This window comes from Chrysochloris asiatica, unplaced genomic scaffold, assembly GCF_000296735.1.
Source record: "Chrysochloris asiatica unplaced genomic scaffold, ChrAsi1.0 scaffold00514, whole genome shotgun sequence".
NCBI classification, from domain to species: Eukaryota; Metazoa; Chordata; class Mammalia; order Afrosoricida; family Chrysochloridae; genus Chrysochloris; species Chrysochloris asiatica.
Window position 1 is genome coordinate 612,108 of NW_006409032.1, and position 15,870 is coordinate 627,977.

General features: G+C 55.6%; 1 protein-coding gene across 1 annotated transcript in view; it reads left to right on the plus strand.

The window, feature by feature from the left end:
* The window catches only part of ARHGEF18 (Rho/Rac guanine nucleotide exchange factor (GEF) 18), a 22,608-nt gene extending 8,809 nt beyond the window's left edge, over window positions 1-13,799 (plus strand). Inside the window, exons 8-20 of the mRNA XM_006877485.1 lie at window positions 4,091-4,167; window positions 5,705-5,883; window positions 6,307-6,398; window positions 8,366-8,557; window positions 10,046-10,177; window positions 10,329-10,450; window positions 11,224-11,265; window positions 11,352-11,399; window positions 11,518-12,003; window positions 12,305-12,605; window positions 13,230-13,346; window positions 13,426-13,483; window positions 13,655-13,799. Coding sequence (XP_006877547.1) covers window positions 4,091-4,167; window positions 5,705-5,883; window positions 6,307-6,398; window positions 8,366-8,557; window positions 10,046-10,177; window positions 10,329-10,450; window positions 11,224-11,265; window positions 11,352-11,399; window positions 11,518-12,003; window positions 12,305-12,605; window positions 13,230-13,346; window positions 13,426-13,483; window positions 13,655-13,799 — 1,991 coding nt within the window. The remainder of the gene's footprint in view (window positions 1-4,090; window positions 4,168-5,704; window positions 5,884-6,306; window positions 6,399-8,365; window positions 8,558-10,045; window positions 10,178-10,328; window positions 10,451-11,223; window positions 11,266-11,351; window positions 11,400-11,517; window positions 12,004-12,304; window positions 12,606-13,229; window positions 13,347-13,425; window positions 13,484-13,654) is intronic.
* The last annotated feature ends 2,071 nt before the right edge of the window (window positions 13,800-15,870 follow it).

The following is a 15,870-nucleotide window of genomic DNA, read 5'->3' on the forward strand; positions in this document are numbered from 1 at the left end:
AGGTACAGCCCCACTTCCAGCCATCCCCAGTAGGCACCATCTTGGATCAGGGCACCTCAAAGGTACAGCCCCACTTCCAGCCATCCCCAGTAGGCGCCATCTTGGATTGTTGTTCTTGTTGGGTGCCCTCGAGTCATTTCCGACTCATAGCTACCCATACTCATAGTGAAACATTGCCCAGTTCTGCACTAGCCTCACACTCTGTCGGTGCATCTCATTAGGAGTCTTCCTCTTTTTCACTGACCCACCACTTTACCAAGCATAGTGTCCTTTCCCAGGAACTGGTCCCTCCTGAGAACATGTCCAAACCAAGTCTTCGCATCCTGGTTTCTAAAGAGCATTCGGACTCTACTTCTGCCAACACAGATTTCTTTGTTTTTTTGGCAGTCCATGGTACTTTCAGTATTCTTCACCAACACCAGAACTCAAATGCATCAGTTCTTCTATTCACTGTCCAACTTTCAGGTGCATATGAGGCAGTTGAAAGTATCATGGCTTGGGTCAGGCGCACCTTAGTCCTCAAACTGACAATTTTGCTCTTCAACACTTTAAAGAGGTCTTGTGCAGCAGATTTGCCTAATACATCATCTGATTTCTTGACTACTGCTTCCATGAATGTTGATTGGGGATCCAAGTAAAATGAAGTCTTTGACAACTGAATTCAATCTTTTCTCCATTTATCACAATGTTATTTATTGGTCCCATGGTGAGGATTTTTGTTTTCTTTACATTGAGATGCACTCCATACCGAAGGCTGTGCTCTTTGATCTTCATCAGTAAGTATTTTAAGTTCTCTTCACTTTCAGCTAGCAAGGTTGTAGCATCTGCATATCGCAGGTTGTTAATGAGTCTTGCTCCAATCCTAATGCCACGTTTGTCTTCATGTAACCCAGCTTCTCAGATGATTTGCTCAGCAGACAGGTTGAATAAGTGTGGTGAAAAACCTGGCACGCACTTTTCCTGATTTTAAACCCATCAGTATCACCGTGTTCTGTTTGAACGACTGGCTTGTCTGTGTACAGATTTCTCATGAGCACAGTCAAGTGTTCTGGAATATTCATTCTTCTAAATGTTGTCCATATCATCTTATGATCCACACAATCAAAAACCTTTGCGTAGTCAATAAAACCCAAGTAAACTTGTTTCTGGTATTCTCTGCTTTCAGCCAAGATCCATCTGACCTCAGCAGTGATTCCACATCTTCTTCTGAATGTGGCTGGAATTTCTGTCAATTCCTTGTCTATATACTCTTGCAGCTGTTTTGTTTTTTATTTTTCTTTAATTATCTTGAGTAAAATTTTACTCGCATGTGATGTTAATGATCCTGTTAGATGATTTCACCTTTCTTTGAAATGGGCACAAATATGAAAGTGAGTGCCTCCAATGCCACATCAGTTTGTTGAAAGATTTCAATTTGTATTCTATCAATTCCTGGAGCCTTGCGTTTTTTTACCAGTTCCTTCAGTGCACCTTGGACGTCTTCCTTCAGTACTTAATCATGGCTGTCTCTTGAAATGGTTGAACTTTGACCATCTCTTTTTGCTCCAGTGATTCTGTGTATTCTTTCCATCTCCGTTTGATGCTTTCTGCATCATTTAATATTTTGTCCATGGAATCCTTCAGTATGTCAAGTTGCAGCTTGAATTTTTTCCTTCAGTTCTTTCAGCTTGGGAAATGCTGAGCGTGTTCTTCCCAATTGGTTTTCTAACTTCAGGTTCTTGCACATTTCATTATAATACTTGACTTTGTCTTCTCAAGCTGCCCTTTGATATAGTGCACACCATGTGGCATGGAGCTGGTGAGTAAGCACTGGACTGCTAACCATAAAGTCAGCAGTTCACAACACCCACCAACCGCTCCTCTAGAAACCTGGTGCGGGGTTTATCGGCACTTGAGAACAGCAGTCTTGGCTAGAGGACCACAATCCTGGTGGGTGGAGGACATTGGTAGGCACCATCTTGCATCAGTGGGTCTCCTTCATGGATCAGGGGATGCCAGCTTGGGTTGGGGTGACACAGAGCCCCTGTAGTTACATACTGAGGCTGGATCCGCACAGGAAGCACAGGCAGTGGGGGAATGAGGCAGGAATAGTGTCGACACTCCCCTTCTCTGGTCTTTGGGACCTTGAGGATGAAGCCACACTGAGATGTTAGCTTCCGAACAGAAACTCATGCTATTCACATCCAGGGACCCCAAGTTTGGCAGAAACACTGAGGTCCCAGCCGTGCTTAGCTGCAGTCTGTATGCCAACATGCGCCCCCTTCTGTGTGTCAACAGAATTCCATTCCACATCAGAAAACACCACCAGACCTGCTCACTGTTCTCAGTCCATGCTCTGAACCCCGCTTTACAAGCCAACGTTACAGCGCCAGACATCACTCAGAAGTCACCCCGATGCACCCTGTCACTCTCTGAGCCCCAGTTGTTGTTGTTAAGTCTGTTCTAGCTCATAGTAACCTTGTGTAGGGCTTCCAAGGAGCAGCTGGTGAGTTTGAACCGCCGACCCCTAGAAACATCTTACCTTGTGTGTCATTCTCCTTTGTTGTCGTTAGGTGCTATCGAGTCAGTACCAACTCAGAGTGCCCCTATGCACAACAGAACGAAACACCGCCTGGGCCTGGGCCAACCTCACAATGAGCCCATTGATGCTGCCACTGTGCCAATCCATCTCGTGGGGCTGTAATAGAAACACCACAAGGGGCGCTTCAGTGGACGCAAGTTTCCTCACAGTGGAGGAGGCTGGACATCTGAATTCAGGGCCTTAGTGGTAGCCTCTCCCCATGGGCCCCCGGGGAAGGTCCTGTGTTGGCTCTAGCCATATTCCTGACTCAGTGGGGATCGAGCTCCATGTGTCCTCCCCATGCGGATGCTCGCTTCTCCATTTGCCCAATCTGTTCTTTTTCTATCTCTCTCTTCAACTTGCCCTAATGGGGCCTCATGAACATAACAAAGGAAACGCTTTTCCCAAATGGAGCACATTTTGTGGGGCAAGGACCCCAGTTAAATCCAGAGCCACATATTTATCAACAGAGGCATCTCTGAGAAAGATCTTTAGGGGAGGGGAGTATTGGAGATGGCCAAGTGATCAGATGGGTTTTGATGGAAAGTATTCAGCAAACATAACTTCTGCACGCCCTGCACTGAGATGGGAGATTGGGGCATCAAGTTGGAATCAATCTCTGCCATTTTGTAGCTTCAGTCACTGGGGGAGAAAGAGAAATCAGTTAAAGGGTGGTAGATTTGATAAAACAAACTGGGGGTATCCAATATGGGGGGTAGATGTGTCGGAAGACATCCCCTAAGAAGAACAAGGCTCGCGCTTCCTGCTGACACAAATCCCCCAATAGAAATTCAGTTCAGGTGTCTTGGTGTGGCGCTGTAGGATAAGCACTGGACTGCAGGGTCGGTTTGAACCATTAGGTTGGCTGTTCAAACTCACCAGCGGCTCCTTGGAAACCCTATGAAGGGTCGCTGTGAGTTGGAACCAACGCAATAGCACCTAACCAACAACAACTGAGAGTTAGGTGATGGGCTGCTCACTGCAAGGTCAGTGGTTCAAACCCACTAGCCGCTCCACAGGAAAGAGACGAGGCAGTCTGTTTCCATAGAGTTGGCTGCCTGGGGAACCCGAGGGAGCAGTGCTACTCTATCCTTTAGGGTCATTGTGAGTTGTGTGCATGCAAAGCCGGTGCAGTATGCAGGGAGATATTCCAGCAGGGGCTGCTAGGGTGTACTGTCGGCGGTGAAGTCAGTTACTCCAACCAAGGTGACCTGGGAACGGGAAAAACAGAGAGGTCAGCTCACACTTGTGACACTCAGAGGTGCCAGCCTTAGTGACATTGTGGGATCAAGGGGGCCACCTGAAGGGGCAAGTGGTTCAGCGGAATCCAAGCTTGAAGCTCTAAAGGGACCTGGGAGAGCTGACTCCGGGGCTGAACGGGAATGGGTGGCAGGACCAGGAAGGGTGCCTCTGCGTCTGTAATCTCCTTCCCACGGGTCTTCCCCTCCTGAGCCATGGGTGGTCAAGCTTCCGCCCGCTCCCCCATCAGACCCATGAAGCCCCGCTTCCATGATTGTGCTCTCTCTGTAGACGTTCTTGCTGTCCTGCTGACAGACGTCCTTTTGCTGTTACAAGAAAAGGACCAGAAATACGTCTTTGCTTCCGTGGTAAGTTTCCCATCCCGTCCCGTCTCCTGGGCAGGCAAGGCTGAGGGAGGGGGCAGTCAGGGAGCAAGAACTGCTGGAAGTGAACATCCATGAGTGGTCCTGACGAGCAGCGGGGCAGACAGCTCTGGGCCTGGCGTCCTTTTCTGGTTTAGTCTCAGTGTCTCCCTGGTTCTTCCCCTTGCAAGCGCACATGGTACTCAAGGGCCCACGAGTCCCCGATGCCCCTCCCTGCCCAGTGGCTACTGCTCCATGTCACGTCCAGTCCATGCTGGGGTCTGTCTGGGGCTCCATCTGCCCAGCCTCGCCCAGCCCTCTGTCCCTCCCACCCCCCGAGGCTTGCCAACCTTCCCCAGTCACCCTGGGTGACTCCATGCCCTTCCTGCCTCCAGCAGTGCAGACCCACCCATAAAGGAGGTGATGGGCCCCACTCTAAGTGGACACCAGCTGGCACCTTCAAGAACCTTGCTTTCCAGGTCCACCTTGAGAGAAAGGCAGTCTTCATGACTAAACTGTAGAGCTGAGGTTCAGGGATAGCATTCTCACCTTCCAGGTGGGAGACCCAGGTTCGATTCCCAACCATGCACAGCCACCGCCTGTCTGTCCATCTGTTTTTGGAGGCTTGCATGTTGCTAGGATGCTGGACAGGCTTCAGCGGAGCTTTTAGACTAAGGTGTATGAGAAAGAAGAAAGGCCTAGAGATCTTCTAAAAATCAACCAATGGAAAACCCTATGGAGCGCAACGAGCCGATTCACAGCCAGTCCTGGGGGTGACGCGGGGCCAGGCAGTGTCTGTTCCTACACTTGGGGTCAGGGGCCAACTCAACAGCAGCAGAATCAAGTGAGTCTCTCCGCTGCATAGAACAGCTGCCCTAGGAGTTTCCCAGCTTCCCCTGTTCCTGGGCGAAGCTGTCTGGTTGAATGGTTGTCTCATGTGGTTGCTAAGAACCAATGTAGACCAGTGAAGACCTGCTGCTGTCCTTACAGCTACGTGATAGCAGGCCTGACTCACGGCGGCCCCGTGCACAGCGGGACAAAGCCCCTTGTGACCCACAGGGTTTCCGCAGAATGATTTCCGAAAGCCAACCACCAGGCCTTTCTTCTTAGTCTGTCTGAGTTTGGAAGCTCTGCTGAAACCATCCGGAAGCACAAGAGCCTCCATAGACAGGCTGGCGGTGACTGCGTATCAGGCGCATGTTGTCATTATTAAGTGCCTTCAAGTCAGTTCCATAGCAACCCTGTATAGGGTTTCAGAGGTGCGGCTGCTGAGTTTGAACCACCGACCCTGTGTTCCAGTGCTTATCCTCCAACGCCTCACCAGGACCTACTGAGGGCAAGAATTCCACCACTGAACCACAACGACCTCTCTTATGACCACCGCGTCTTCCTTCCCACTCCCAGCCCCCAATGCGGAAGGTTCCTGCTCTGGGTCAGCTTAAGTGGGCACATGGCTTCCACACTCTGCCCCAGACCCATGACTCCACTGCCACATGGGTGAGGTGGGATTAGAGTGACCCTCCGCACCTGTCTACCTGAACAGGACTCGAAGCCGCCCATCGTATCTCTACAAAAACTCATCGTGCGGGAGGTGGCCAATGAGGAGAAGGCCATGTTTCTCATCAGTGCCTCCCTGAAAGGGCCGGAGATGTATGAGATCTACACGGGCTCCAAGGAGGAGCGGAACACCTGGATTACCCACCTCCGCAGGGCTGTGGAGAGGTGGGTGCCAGCCTGCTGCCTGCTGCTCCCGCCTTGCTGCCCCCTCCCCTTCCTGGCTCCTGGGCCCCCACCTCTCGGAGCACCCTTTATATGGTTCCCAGGGAGGGCTGTCCATCAGTCAGCTAGGATATTGGTCCATCCATCCATTGGTCATTGGTCAGTGGCTCATCAGCCCACTAGTTCATCAGCCTCTTCCTCCAGGTTAAGGTTGAGCGTTCTCAACAGCCCTGTCACTTATGGCCTGGCACGTTTGGTGCCCACTGCCACCTCTTGGGGGCTGGGAAATGTTAGTGGACTTCTCTCTCCTCTCCCTTGTCTCCCCTGCACCACGGACAAGCTAAACCGCTCACCAAATCCAGGGCATTCCTGGTTGCGCAGCTAACCCTTCAGCGTCTGTTCTGAGGCCTCCCCTCTCCCCTGCAGCTGTTCGGACGAGGAGGAAGTCCCCTTCATTGAGGCTGAGGAGGAAAGGAAGGTGTTTGAGGCCCGGGCCATGAGACTAAAGGACTTCCAAGGTAAGGAGGGTCGGCTAGGAGCTCCGTGCCTGCCTGCCCAGCCCTGAGCCACGTTCACAGGACAGGATGACACATACCACCCCTTAGATAGCAAGCCTGCCCCCAGCACAAAGCCTGCCCAGATGATGAGGCGCTGGCTGTGGACTGCCTGAGCTTCAGAGCCCCTCCTGAACCCAGTTATTCATCCACACACCACCCCCACCCTGTCCTCGCTCAGTCCTCTTGACACAGGGTCCCAGCTCCTATCTACAAGCTCTTGAGCTAGATGAAGCTACACCTGAAACAAAACTGGCAGCGTCCCTTTCGAATCAGGAGCAGAGCGAGGCTGCCCACTCTCACCACGATTATTATCATTCCAGAAATTTCAGCTCGGGTAGCAAGGGGCAAGACAGAACTCAGAGGGGACCCCTGGAGTGGAGACGGTGGTCGGAAACCCCATAGATTCCAGGGCAGACTTGCTGGGACTAGTGAGAGAGCTCAGTCATTCTGTGAACTTGGTGTGTATATACGAGCCATAAACACCACGAGCAACGTGAAATGTATTCATTCCCCGTCCCAGCAGCAGGAAAAAAAAAAATTTTTTTTTTAAATAAAATCTCAAGACCTGTGGGAAGGCGTTAAAGGAAGAAAACCTTTATCTAAAAGGTCTAAGCTAAGAAAACTGTTAGAAACCAGTTGCTGTGGCGTCATCACCAACCGATAGCGCCCCCTTGTGCTCCAGAGTAGAACTGCACCCTTACTGGTTGTCCGTGGCAGGTTTTCCAGGAGGAGGTTTTCCATAGCTCCTCTGAGTGGACGCGAGCCTCCAGCCTTCTGGTGAGCAAGCGAGTGCGTTCACAGTTGGCCTCATCCTTGCCCCGCTGTTTGGATCCTCAGCCTGGGCCCCCGTCCTGGCCCTCTGTTAAAGTGTCCTGCGGAGCCTGTCACGGGACCATACCCTGAGCAGCTCTGTAAACAGAAATGTACTGTCTCTGAGTTCTGCGGGCCGGACGCGCCACATCCAGGTGTAAGCTCTACCGAGAATTCTGAGGGAGAGTGTGTCCATGCCTCTCATAGTTTCTGGATGTTGTTTGTAAGCGCCAACCCTGCGATTGAGTGCTGATCCTACAGCACTACACTGGGGACCCACAACCCTTGGCTTTGTACTTGCCTCGCTCCAATCTCTGCCTCCATCTTCTGTGTGTCTGTCTCTCCTTCCTTCTGTCATTTATAGGGACGTTACTCAGATAATAACGTAGTGGTTACGAATCAGGCTGCTAACCTCAAGGTCCGCAGTTCAAAGCTACCAGCTGTTCCATGGGAGAAAGATGAGGCTTTCTGCTCCTGTAAAGATTTACAGCCTCAGAAACCCTATGCAGGGTCGCTATGAATCGGAACCAACTCCACGGTACTTAACAACAACTCAGATAGTGGGATCCTCATGTGGCGCTGTAGGATAAGCCCTGGACTGCCAGCAGTAACGGCTTAAACCTACCAGCCGCTCTGCGGAAACCTTATACAGGGTCGCTATGAATTGGAACTGACTCATTGACACTTAACAACAACTCACATGGGGGGTCCTGGTGTGGCACTGTGGGATAACCACAAGGTCAGAGGTTCAAACCCACCAGCTGCTTCTCAGAAACCCTATATAGGGTCGCTATGAGTTGGAATCAACTCAGTGGCACTTAACAACTTGCATAGGGGTGGGTCCCACCCTACACCTGTCAGACCTCATACTAAGCAATTCTATCAGGGGCTAGGCTGTCAACATATGTTTTGGGGGGACACCAGTCCGTAACCCTCAGATCCCAGGAAGCTTCTGAGGCCAGGGCCAGAGGTGTGTTCGGGAAGTGTCTCCCTCACGGCAGGCTGATTGCTCTCCCAACGCCAGAGCTGCTGTGCAGGCCGGGTCAGTGAGATGGCCAAAGTCCAGTCCCACCTGAAGGGGCCCAGTGCCCGACGCCCACCCTGCACTTTCCCCACAGAGCGCCTGAGCATGAAAGACCAGCTGATCGCGCAGAGCCTCAGCGAGAAACAGCAGATCTTCCTGGAGATGTCGGAGCTGATTGGGCCGGAGGACTGTGCCCCAGGGCCTCCGACCAGGCTCCTCTTCCGTGGAGGGGACCCCACCGAGAACCTGCAGGGGGAGCTGATCCTCAGGTCCGCCATGACAGAGAGTAAGTGCATCGCCGGGACCAGACCCACGTCTCGCTGGGGGACATGTCCAGGAGCCACCCTGTCCCTGGTGGCCACATCCCAGCCCAGCCTCCCTACAGAGCAGACGTGCATTATCACACATTCGACTGTCTCCCCACTTTCAGGGAGTCCCTGAACTTCCTGGTCATGTCCCCAGAGAAATCACACCCAAACAGGGTGGGTCCCTGGGGAATGCAAACGGTTAAACGATTCCCTGCTATTCAGAAAGTCAGTGGTTCAAACTCTCCCAGAGAAACCTCCAAAGAAAGGCCTTGGCCATGAAACCCCTGGAGTGCAGTTCTACTCTGCACACACAGGGCGGTGCTAACTCACAGCAGTAGCATGCCTGCTTTAGGTCCCAAGAGTGGCAGATTGTCTGCCCCCTGAGGAAGGTGGTAGTTCACACACACCTGACAGCACCACGGAAGAAAGGCCTGGCTATCCTCTGCCATTGAGATTGTCTGTGGAGTTCTACCTCACACACGGGGCCCACTCAGTCTATGGGGTTCTGCCTCACACACGGGGCCCACTCAGCCTGTGGGGTTCTCCTTCATACACGGGGCCCACTCAGTGTGTGGAGTTCTACCTCACACACGGGGCCCACTCAGCCTGTGGAGTTCTACCTCACGCACGGGGCCCACTCAGTCTGTGCGGTTCTACCTCACACACGGGGCCCACTCAGTCTGTGCGGTTCTACCTCACACACGGGGCCCACTCAGTCTGTGGAGTTCTACCTCACACACGGGGCCCACTCAGTGGAGTGAAGCACCACAGCACATCTGGTACCCACCAGAAGTGGGCAGTGCTTTCTGAGCACCAGGTGTATGCAGGTGCTATATCTCGGGGGAGGAGGGGCAGAGGGGGGGCCTGGCACTCAGGTGGTCTCCTTCCCTGGGGCACCACATGGCTCTGGGCTGTGTTGGGCACCCTCAGCCAACAGTCTGCAGTTGGAGGGACTACAGTTCTCCCTAGCAGGCTTGCTGGCCCTACTCCATCCACAATAAGGGGTTCTTAGCCTTTCCCTGCAGTATACAGGGTAAAGAGAACAGGCCCATGGAGCTCAGGACTCCGTTCTGTCCCGTTCCCATCTGCCCCTACTTCACTCCCCAAATGACCGCTGTTCTGGCCCACTGCCTAAGCCTGGAGGGTTCTCTCCATCTGGTCCACACTGGAGGACCACCCTGACTGCCAAGTAGCATGCGGTTTCCCCAACCCACTCCTCTCAGCGGCTCCCTGACCTTGCCCCACCTGTGTTCCCTCCCAGACCCCCTGAGGCAGAGCCAGCAGGCTGGTGCCCGGTTCCCAAGGCCGCGTAGACCTGTCATCTAGACAGGAATTGGCACATGCTTGTGGCAGGCCTGGGTGAGGGCGCACACCCCCAGTGGGATTGAAATCCTACATCAGAGGCCGGGGGCCAGCAGCACAGGCTCTGCACTACCCTCACCCCTCTGTCCACCCCACCCCCCCAGTCCAGGACATCCAGAGTCTACTGTGTAAGCGACTGGGCAGTCCCAACGGCCAGGTGGAGGACGGCAGTGGCCCAGGCTCCCTGCCCCGCAGGGCAGAGACCTTCGGGGGCTACGACAGCCCCACCAGCAAGAGTGAGTGGCCACCCCCACAGAGTATCTCGGAGAGGAGGCTGGCCCCCAACCTGTCTTCCCTGCATGCCCCGCTCCCTGGGTTAGCACAGGCTGGGTCCCAGGCCTGGGCCGGGGCACCTGTGCACTTCAACACGCTCCCTGTGGTTTTCAGATGGCAGTTTCAAGAAGAAAGCCTGCAGCGGTGACCCTAGGCTCTTCGACTGGAGAGGCCCCACCAGCAGCCCAGATGCAAAACCTGGAGACACGCTGGGAGCCCCCGAGGAAGCCCCCCAGGTAGTATGTGACCACCCTGGGCAGGCACACGGGGGTGGGGGTGGAGGGTGTCAAGCTCAGTAACCGTGACAAGTGTGGGCAGCCTTTGCTGCTAGTCTGGTCCCCGCCATGTGGTGGCTGCCAGCAAGTCGCAGCTCCGTTGCTTGATAGTGTCCCTGGCGTCCAGATTAGTGTCTTACCATGCCGCTCCTAAAACCCCGGCTGTGGGGGGCCATCTTCCCTCCACATCTCTCTTATGAGGAAAGTGGTGTACAGGGTTCAGACCACCCTCCTCTAATCACATCTGTAAAACCCCACATCCAAACCCAGGGTCCAGGACTCAGGAGAGAGGCCCCGGGGCAGCAGGCAGTGCCCGGAGGGACAGACAGGTGACGCATGTCAGAAGGAGCTCCTGGCCATCAGTGCAGGTGTTGGGAGCCAGCCTCTCTCCGTCTCTGAGGAGCCCCACTGCCCACCTGTGCACCTGCCCAGCGTCAGGGTCCAAGGCAGGGTGGCCTGTAGGTGGGGTGGGAGCAGGTCAGGGCTGGGTGCTGGATCACATACAGAGCTGCTCTCTCAAGTCTGTGGCTCTTTAGTCACCCCAGACCACCCCCCTGGGGTTCAGGAGGGCCCTGCAGACATCGCTGTCCATGCTGACAGCCTCAGATGGCCCCGGGTCCCCATGGTAGACGGAGCCTGTGTCTAAGTAATGGTAGTCAGATTGCTCTCAAGCTACTTTCCGCCTGATACACACTTTGTGGTTTTTGCCCCCACCCCCCACTGTGTCTCCACAGATACCAGGTGCAGACGGTGGCCCCTGTGGCCTGGAATTGGAGGTGGGTGCTCGTCCCCCCAGCCCCCAGCTCCTTAGGACCACCCACCACATGGGGGTACAGGGAACAGCTGGTCTCTCTCTCCACAGCTTGTCCAGCGGGTCCAGACGCTGTCCCAGCTGCTCCTCAGTCTCCAGGTGAGGGTTCCAGGAAGCTGCTGACATTGGGGTGCTGAGTTCGGCTGGAGCCTGAGGAAGGGAGGGTGTGGCTGTCCCGGCGTTTCCGCCACCCACTGCCCGGCGCCCGCTTCCCCAGGTGGTCATCGCGCGGCAGGACAGCTTCGTGGAGATGCAGCGGGCCAGCATCCAGGAGCAGGAGAAGCAGCTACGGCTCCAGCAGCAGTCGACACGGGGGAGCCAGCTGCTGGAGCAGGAGCGGCAGCGTGCCTTCGAGAAGCAGCGCGAGGAGCTGGCGGGCGCGCAGAAACTGCAGGACCAGCAGCGCCGGGAGCAGCAGCGCCGGGAGCGGGAGCTGGCGCGGCAGCAGGAGGAGTTGGAGCTGGCGGCCGCAAGGCTGCAGGAACGCGAGGTCGAGGCGCAGCAGCTACAGGAACAGCTGGGCCACGAGCGCGCCGAGCTGGAGCATCAGCGGCAAGCCTACCAGCATGACCTGGAGCGGCTACGGGAGGCCCAGCGCTCCGTGGAGAAGGATCGGGAGCGCCTGGAACTGCAACGGAGGCTCAAGAAGCCAAACGTGGCGCCAGCAACTGTGGCGGCATTGTCTCCCGAGGGGACTGCTGAAGTGCGTGGGGGTGGGGGTGGGGGCTTGTCTGAGTGCATGGAGATTGTGTGTGTGAATGAACACGTGTGAATGTGCGTGGAAGAAAAGTATATGTGTTTCGGCGAATGACCGACTGCTTCAGACCCAGGGACTGTCTTCCTACTAGAGGCCAGGTGACCCACAGCCACCGGGGGAGGCAGGTGGGTGAGGTCTGTGTCTCCACAGCTGAGGCGCCATAACGCTGGCAGACCACCCTAGTGTCATTTGAAGAGCAAGACCCCATGTCCCGGCAGGCACTGCCTGACAATGGTCTATTTTTCAGGCGCAGCCCCTGAGCTACCCTCCCAGCTACAACGGGGATGGACAGGAAGGGCCGGCGGCGCCCAAAGTGCCGGGGGTGCGAATGAGCACAATGCTGTCCGGCACCGGGCCTGAGCACGCAGAGCGCCCCGAGGTGGCCCGTCGGGACAGCGACGTGCCTATCCAGCTGCTCAGCACCACCAACCAGGCCCAGCGGCAGACAAATGTGCAACAGCAGATCCCCACCAAGCTGGCCACCTTCACCAAGGGTAGCAAGGAAAAAGGGAGCAAGAACAGGGGCTCCCAGCGCTGGGACAGCTCAGGTGAGTCCAGGGCCGGCCCTGCTCCACGCCCCAGAGCCAGAAGTGTGGTCCACAGCCCTTCCCTCCTCTGACTGGGTCCGGCCATGGGCTGCCGGTTAGGTGGACACTGGAGAGACTGACATGGTGAGGCCGTCCTCTATGTGGAATTTCGGCTTCCAGAAGCCAAGGCCTTCCTGGCCTTGACCCTCAGACGGTGGGACGATGTGTGGACAAGGCAGAGAGAAAAGCCAACTAGAGCCTTGAAGAATGGCATGGCCCAGCCCCGAGCCCCCCAGAGAATCTGAGGAAGGGCATCACATGTTTTTAGCACCAGGACTGTCACCGCAGGGCCCGTTTTTCTTCGAAAGAGCGCTCTTCCCATATGCACACCACTTGCTCTTCTGCTTTTAGACAGCCTTGAGAATGGGAAGCCCCTCACCCTCTGGGTCAGTTCTCATTGGTCAGGTGGCCGGTGGAGTGGGCGGAGTTTGACCCACACTCAGGCTCCACCCACCCCCCCAGCCTCCTCCACTCCCCTGAGACCTTCCGTTCTCCTCTCAGCTTCAGCCCCGCCCAGTCTCCACCCCGCTCTCAGCCTCTGCCCTCCCAGTCTACGCCCCCTCAGTCTCCGCTCCCCTCTTCCAGGCTCCTTCGACCTGAAGAAGCAGCAGATGCTTTTCAGCAAGTTCAAGGGAAAGGATGACAGTACCTCACGTACCCGCCACCCACTAAGCCCTGTCCTGCCCAGCGTGCCACCCCTAGGTGAGACCAGAACCAGCGATGGGGGGGGGCACCCCAGTTTCCAGGACTGCTGACAATCTGCGCATCCCCTCTCTTCCAGAGCCTGGTCCCCCCAGCCCTGCACCTGCTGACTGCCCACCTGAGCGGGTCTCCCCAAGGCCGGTGGGGGATGCATCCTTATCCCCTGGGCCGCCCGTCACCCCTCTCCCCACCGAAGAGGAATCCTGCAGAGAAGACGTCATCTTCTTCTAGAAGGGCGAGGCTCCCCATCCCCCAGTCTGCCTATCCTCCTGCCCTTGGGGGCCTCCGTGGCCCTGCTCTCCCCGCAGCACCCCACCTCGGCAACTGCCCGCTGGGCCGGCTGTTGGTGCCCTGCGGCCCGTGTGCCCGGCTCTTCCCATCGGGAGTCCGTCGTGCCTGCGGAACTTTCTGCACCTTTACTTCTCAAAAGAAAAGTGTTTCATTAAGGGTTGAGCCAAAGCTGAGCACGAGCTGTTTGACAGCGCTCAGTCGCCCCCGTGGCCAGGCCCTGGGGGAGGGGACTCAGCCTGGCCCGTGGGGTCTGAGCAGCGACCCCAGGAGATGCCGGGTTACTGTCAGGGCAGCAGGAACGGAACACATGCGGGAGGATGCACGAGAGCCCCTGTCTCCTGGCAGAGACCTCCCATTGTGGGTGCATCATGGATCTCAAAGTCGGGTGTCGCCTAGCCCTGTTGTGGTATCAAGGTGGTGGGCGCTGCTTTGCCAAAGTGCCCACAACACACACTTCTGGGGATAGTGGCCCATTCAGCTGGGGCCAGGGTTGCCCCTAGGGCCAAAATTCCAGGATGATAGGCCCAAGCCTACAGTCTGCACCCTGCCCATGGGTGCTGGGTGTTTTAAAAAATATCCATTGGTCAGGGTGTTGGGGGCCCATGTCCCAGCCTTGCCTGGCCTAAACTTGGATTTGGAGGCCTCCTCTGAGCCCGAGTAGAGCCCCTCCTGAGACTCAGCTGAGGCCTGAGGCCAGGTCCATCTGAGCTGCCATACCCAGGGGCCTGGAGGGGGTCGGGGTGTGGAGCACCAACATGCCACAGAGCTTCATCTCATCAGAGAATGTTTGCCTGAGGGTCTGGCCCTCTGTCAGACCCAGGAGGGGACCCATCTGGTCTGCAGCCATGTCGGGCCATGGGTCAGACACTGGTCAGCTTCCCATGCATCTTGGACAAGGAACTGAAAGCAGCATTCCCAACCCTGACCTGTCCCCAGGTTCTTCCTGGCCCCCAAAGAACCTCTCCACCCCCCTCCTGTGAGGTCCCCCGTCCTGTCGGGGCTGTGGAAGCATGTCCTTCCAGCTTGAGGGGCAACCTGCCCACTCAGAGCTCCCTTGACCCATCTCCCCATCCTTGTTCTGTTTTTGTACTGAAATGTGTCGGAGCACTTTAGAGTTGACTTTCATACCTGTTTGGTCATGGAGAAAACATTCCAAGAGACTCGGACCTCCCCTGAAACCTTAGTGAGTTGAGGCAGTTCCCAGGCCTCGAGCCCACGCCTTCATCCGCCAGGCCCCCGGCTGGCCCTTGTAGACTCTAATCGTATTTGTCAAGTCCATGGTTGAGTAAATGTTAGCGTTTCTGTTGACCTGTGCACTCTGCCTATTGTGACCATGATCTTTGTCCACCAAGGGATGGTTTTCACAACAATGATGACAGCTTCCTCCTGCGAACTTCTGGCTTGATTCTAGCAATAAAAGTGTCTAGAAGGAGCTCTGCCTGAGACACTCTTGGGCTTTTGCTTTGAAATCACCTCCGGTACAAATGTGGGCTGGTGGTGTGTGCAGGTGGGAAGGTCTTCCTCCACACATGCCCCACTGCTATGACAAGGCCTGGGGGTGCCTGATGACAGGCTGGGGCCACATGATAGCAGTACCGAGCAGGTTCTGGGGATGACCACTGCCACATCAGGTCTGCAACAGACCCTCCCTCCACCCAACAGTCACCACACCACAGGCCAACCTTGAAGGAGACCCCATGAAGGGCTGGTGGGGTAGCCACTTCTGGGTGGGGCAGGGGTGCCCTGTCAGAACACTCAGTCTGAAGCAGGTGACGGCTGCAGTTCCCTGACTAATGAGGTCCCTGTCCTGAAGCCATGGAGATTAATACCCAACTCCATGCAGAGGCGACCACCACCTCCCTGTCCTGTCCTGTCAGAGCCAAGTACACCCATGCCCCACCCCTGGCTCAGCCCCCCAGCCCCCCAGCAACTGTTACACTGCCCCACACTGCAGTCTGGGCTGATTGGAGCACCAGGACCCTGTGGGAAGGGATTCTTTAGGGTCTTTTGTTTACTTATGAGGCCAGTTACTGACTCATGACTTTGCCCCCAGTGTTTCATAGTGAACGATGTGTGTACCCCCAAAATATGTGGGCTCCCCAGCCCTGTACCTGAGAATGGGGCCTTTTGCTATGCTAATGAGTACATAAACCAAATCCCTTCTGAGTTATAAAAAGAGCAGGCTAGACACACAGACACACAGGGAAGAGGAAGATGCATCTGCAAGCCCAGG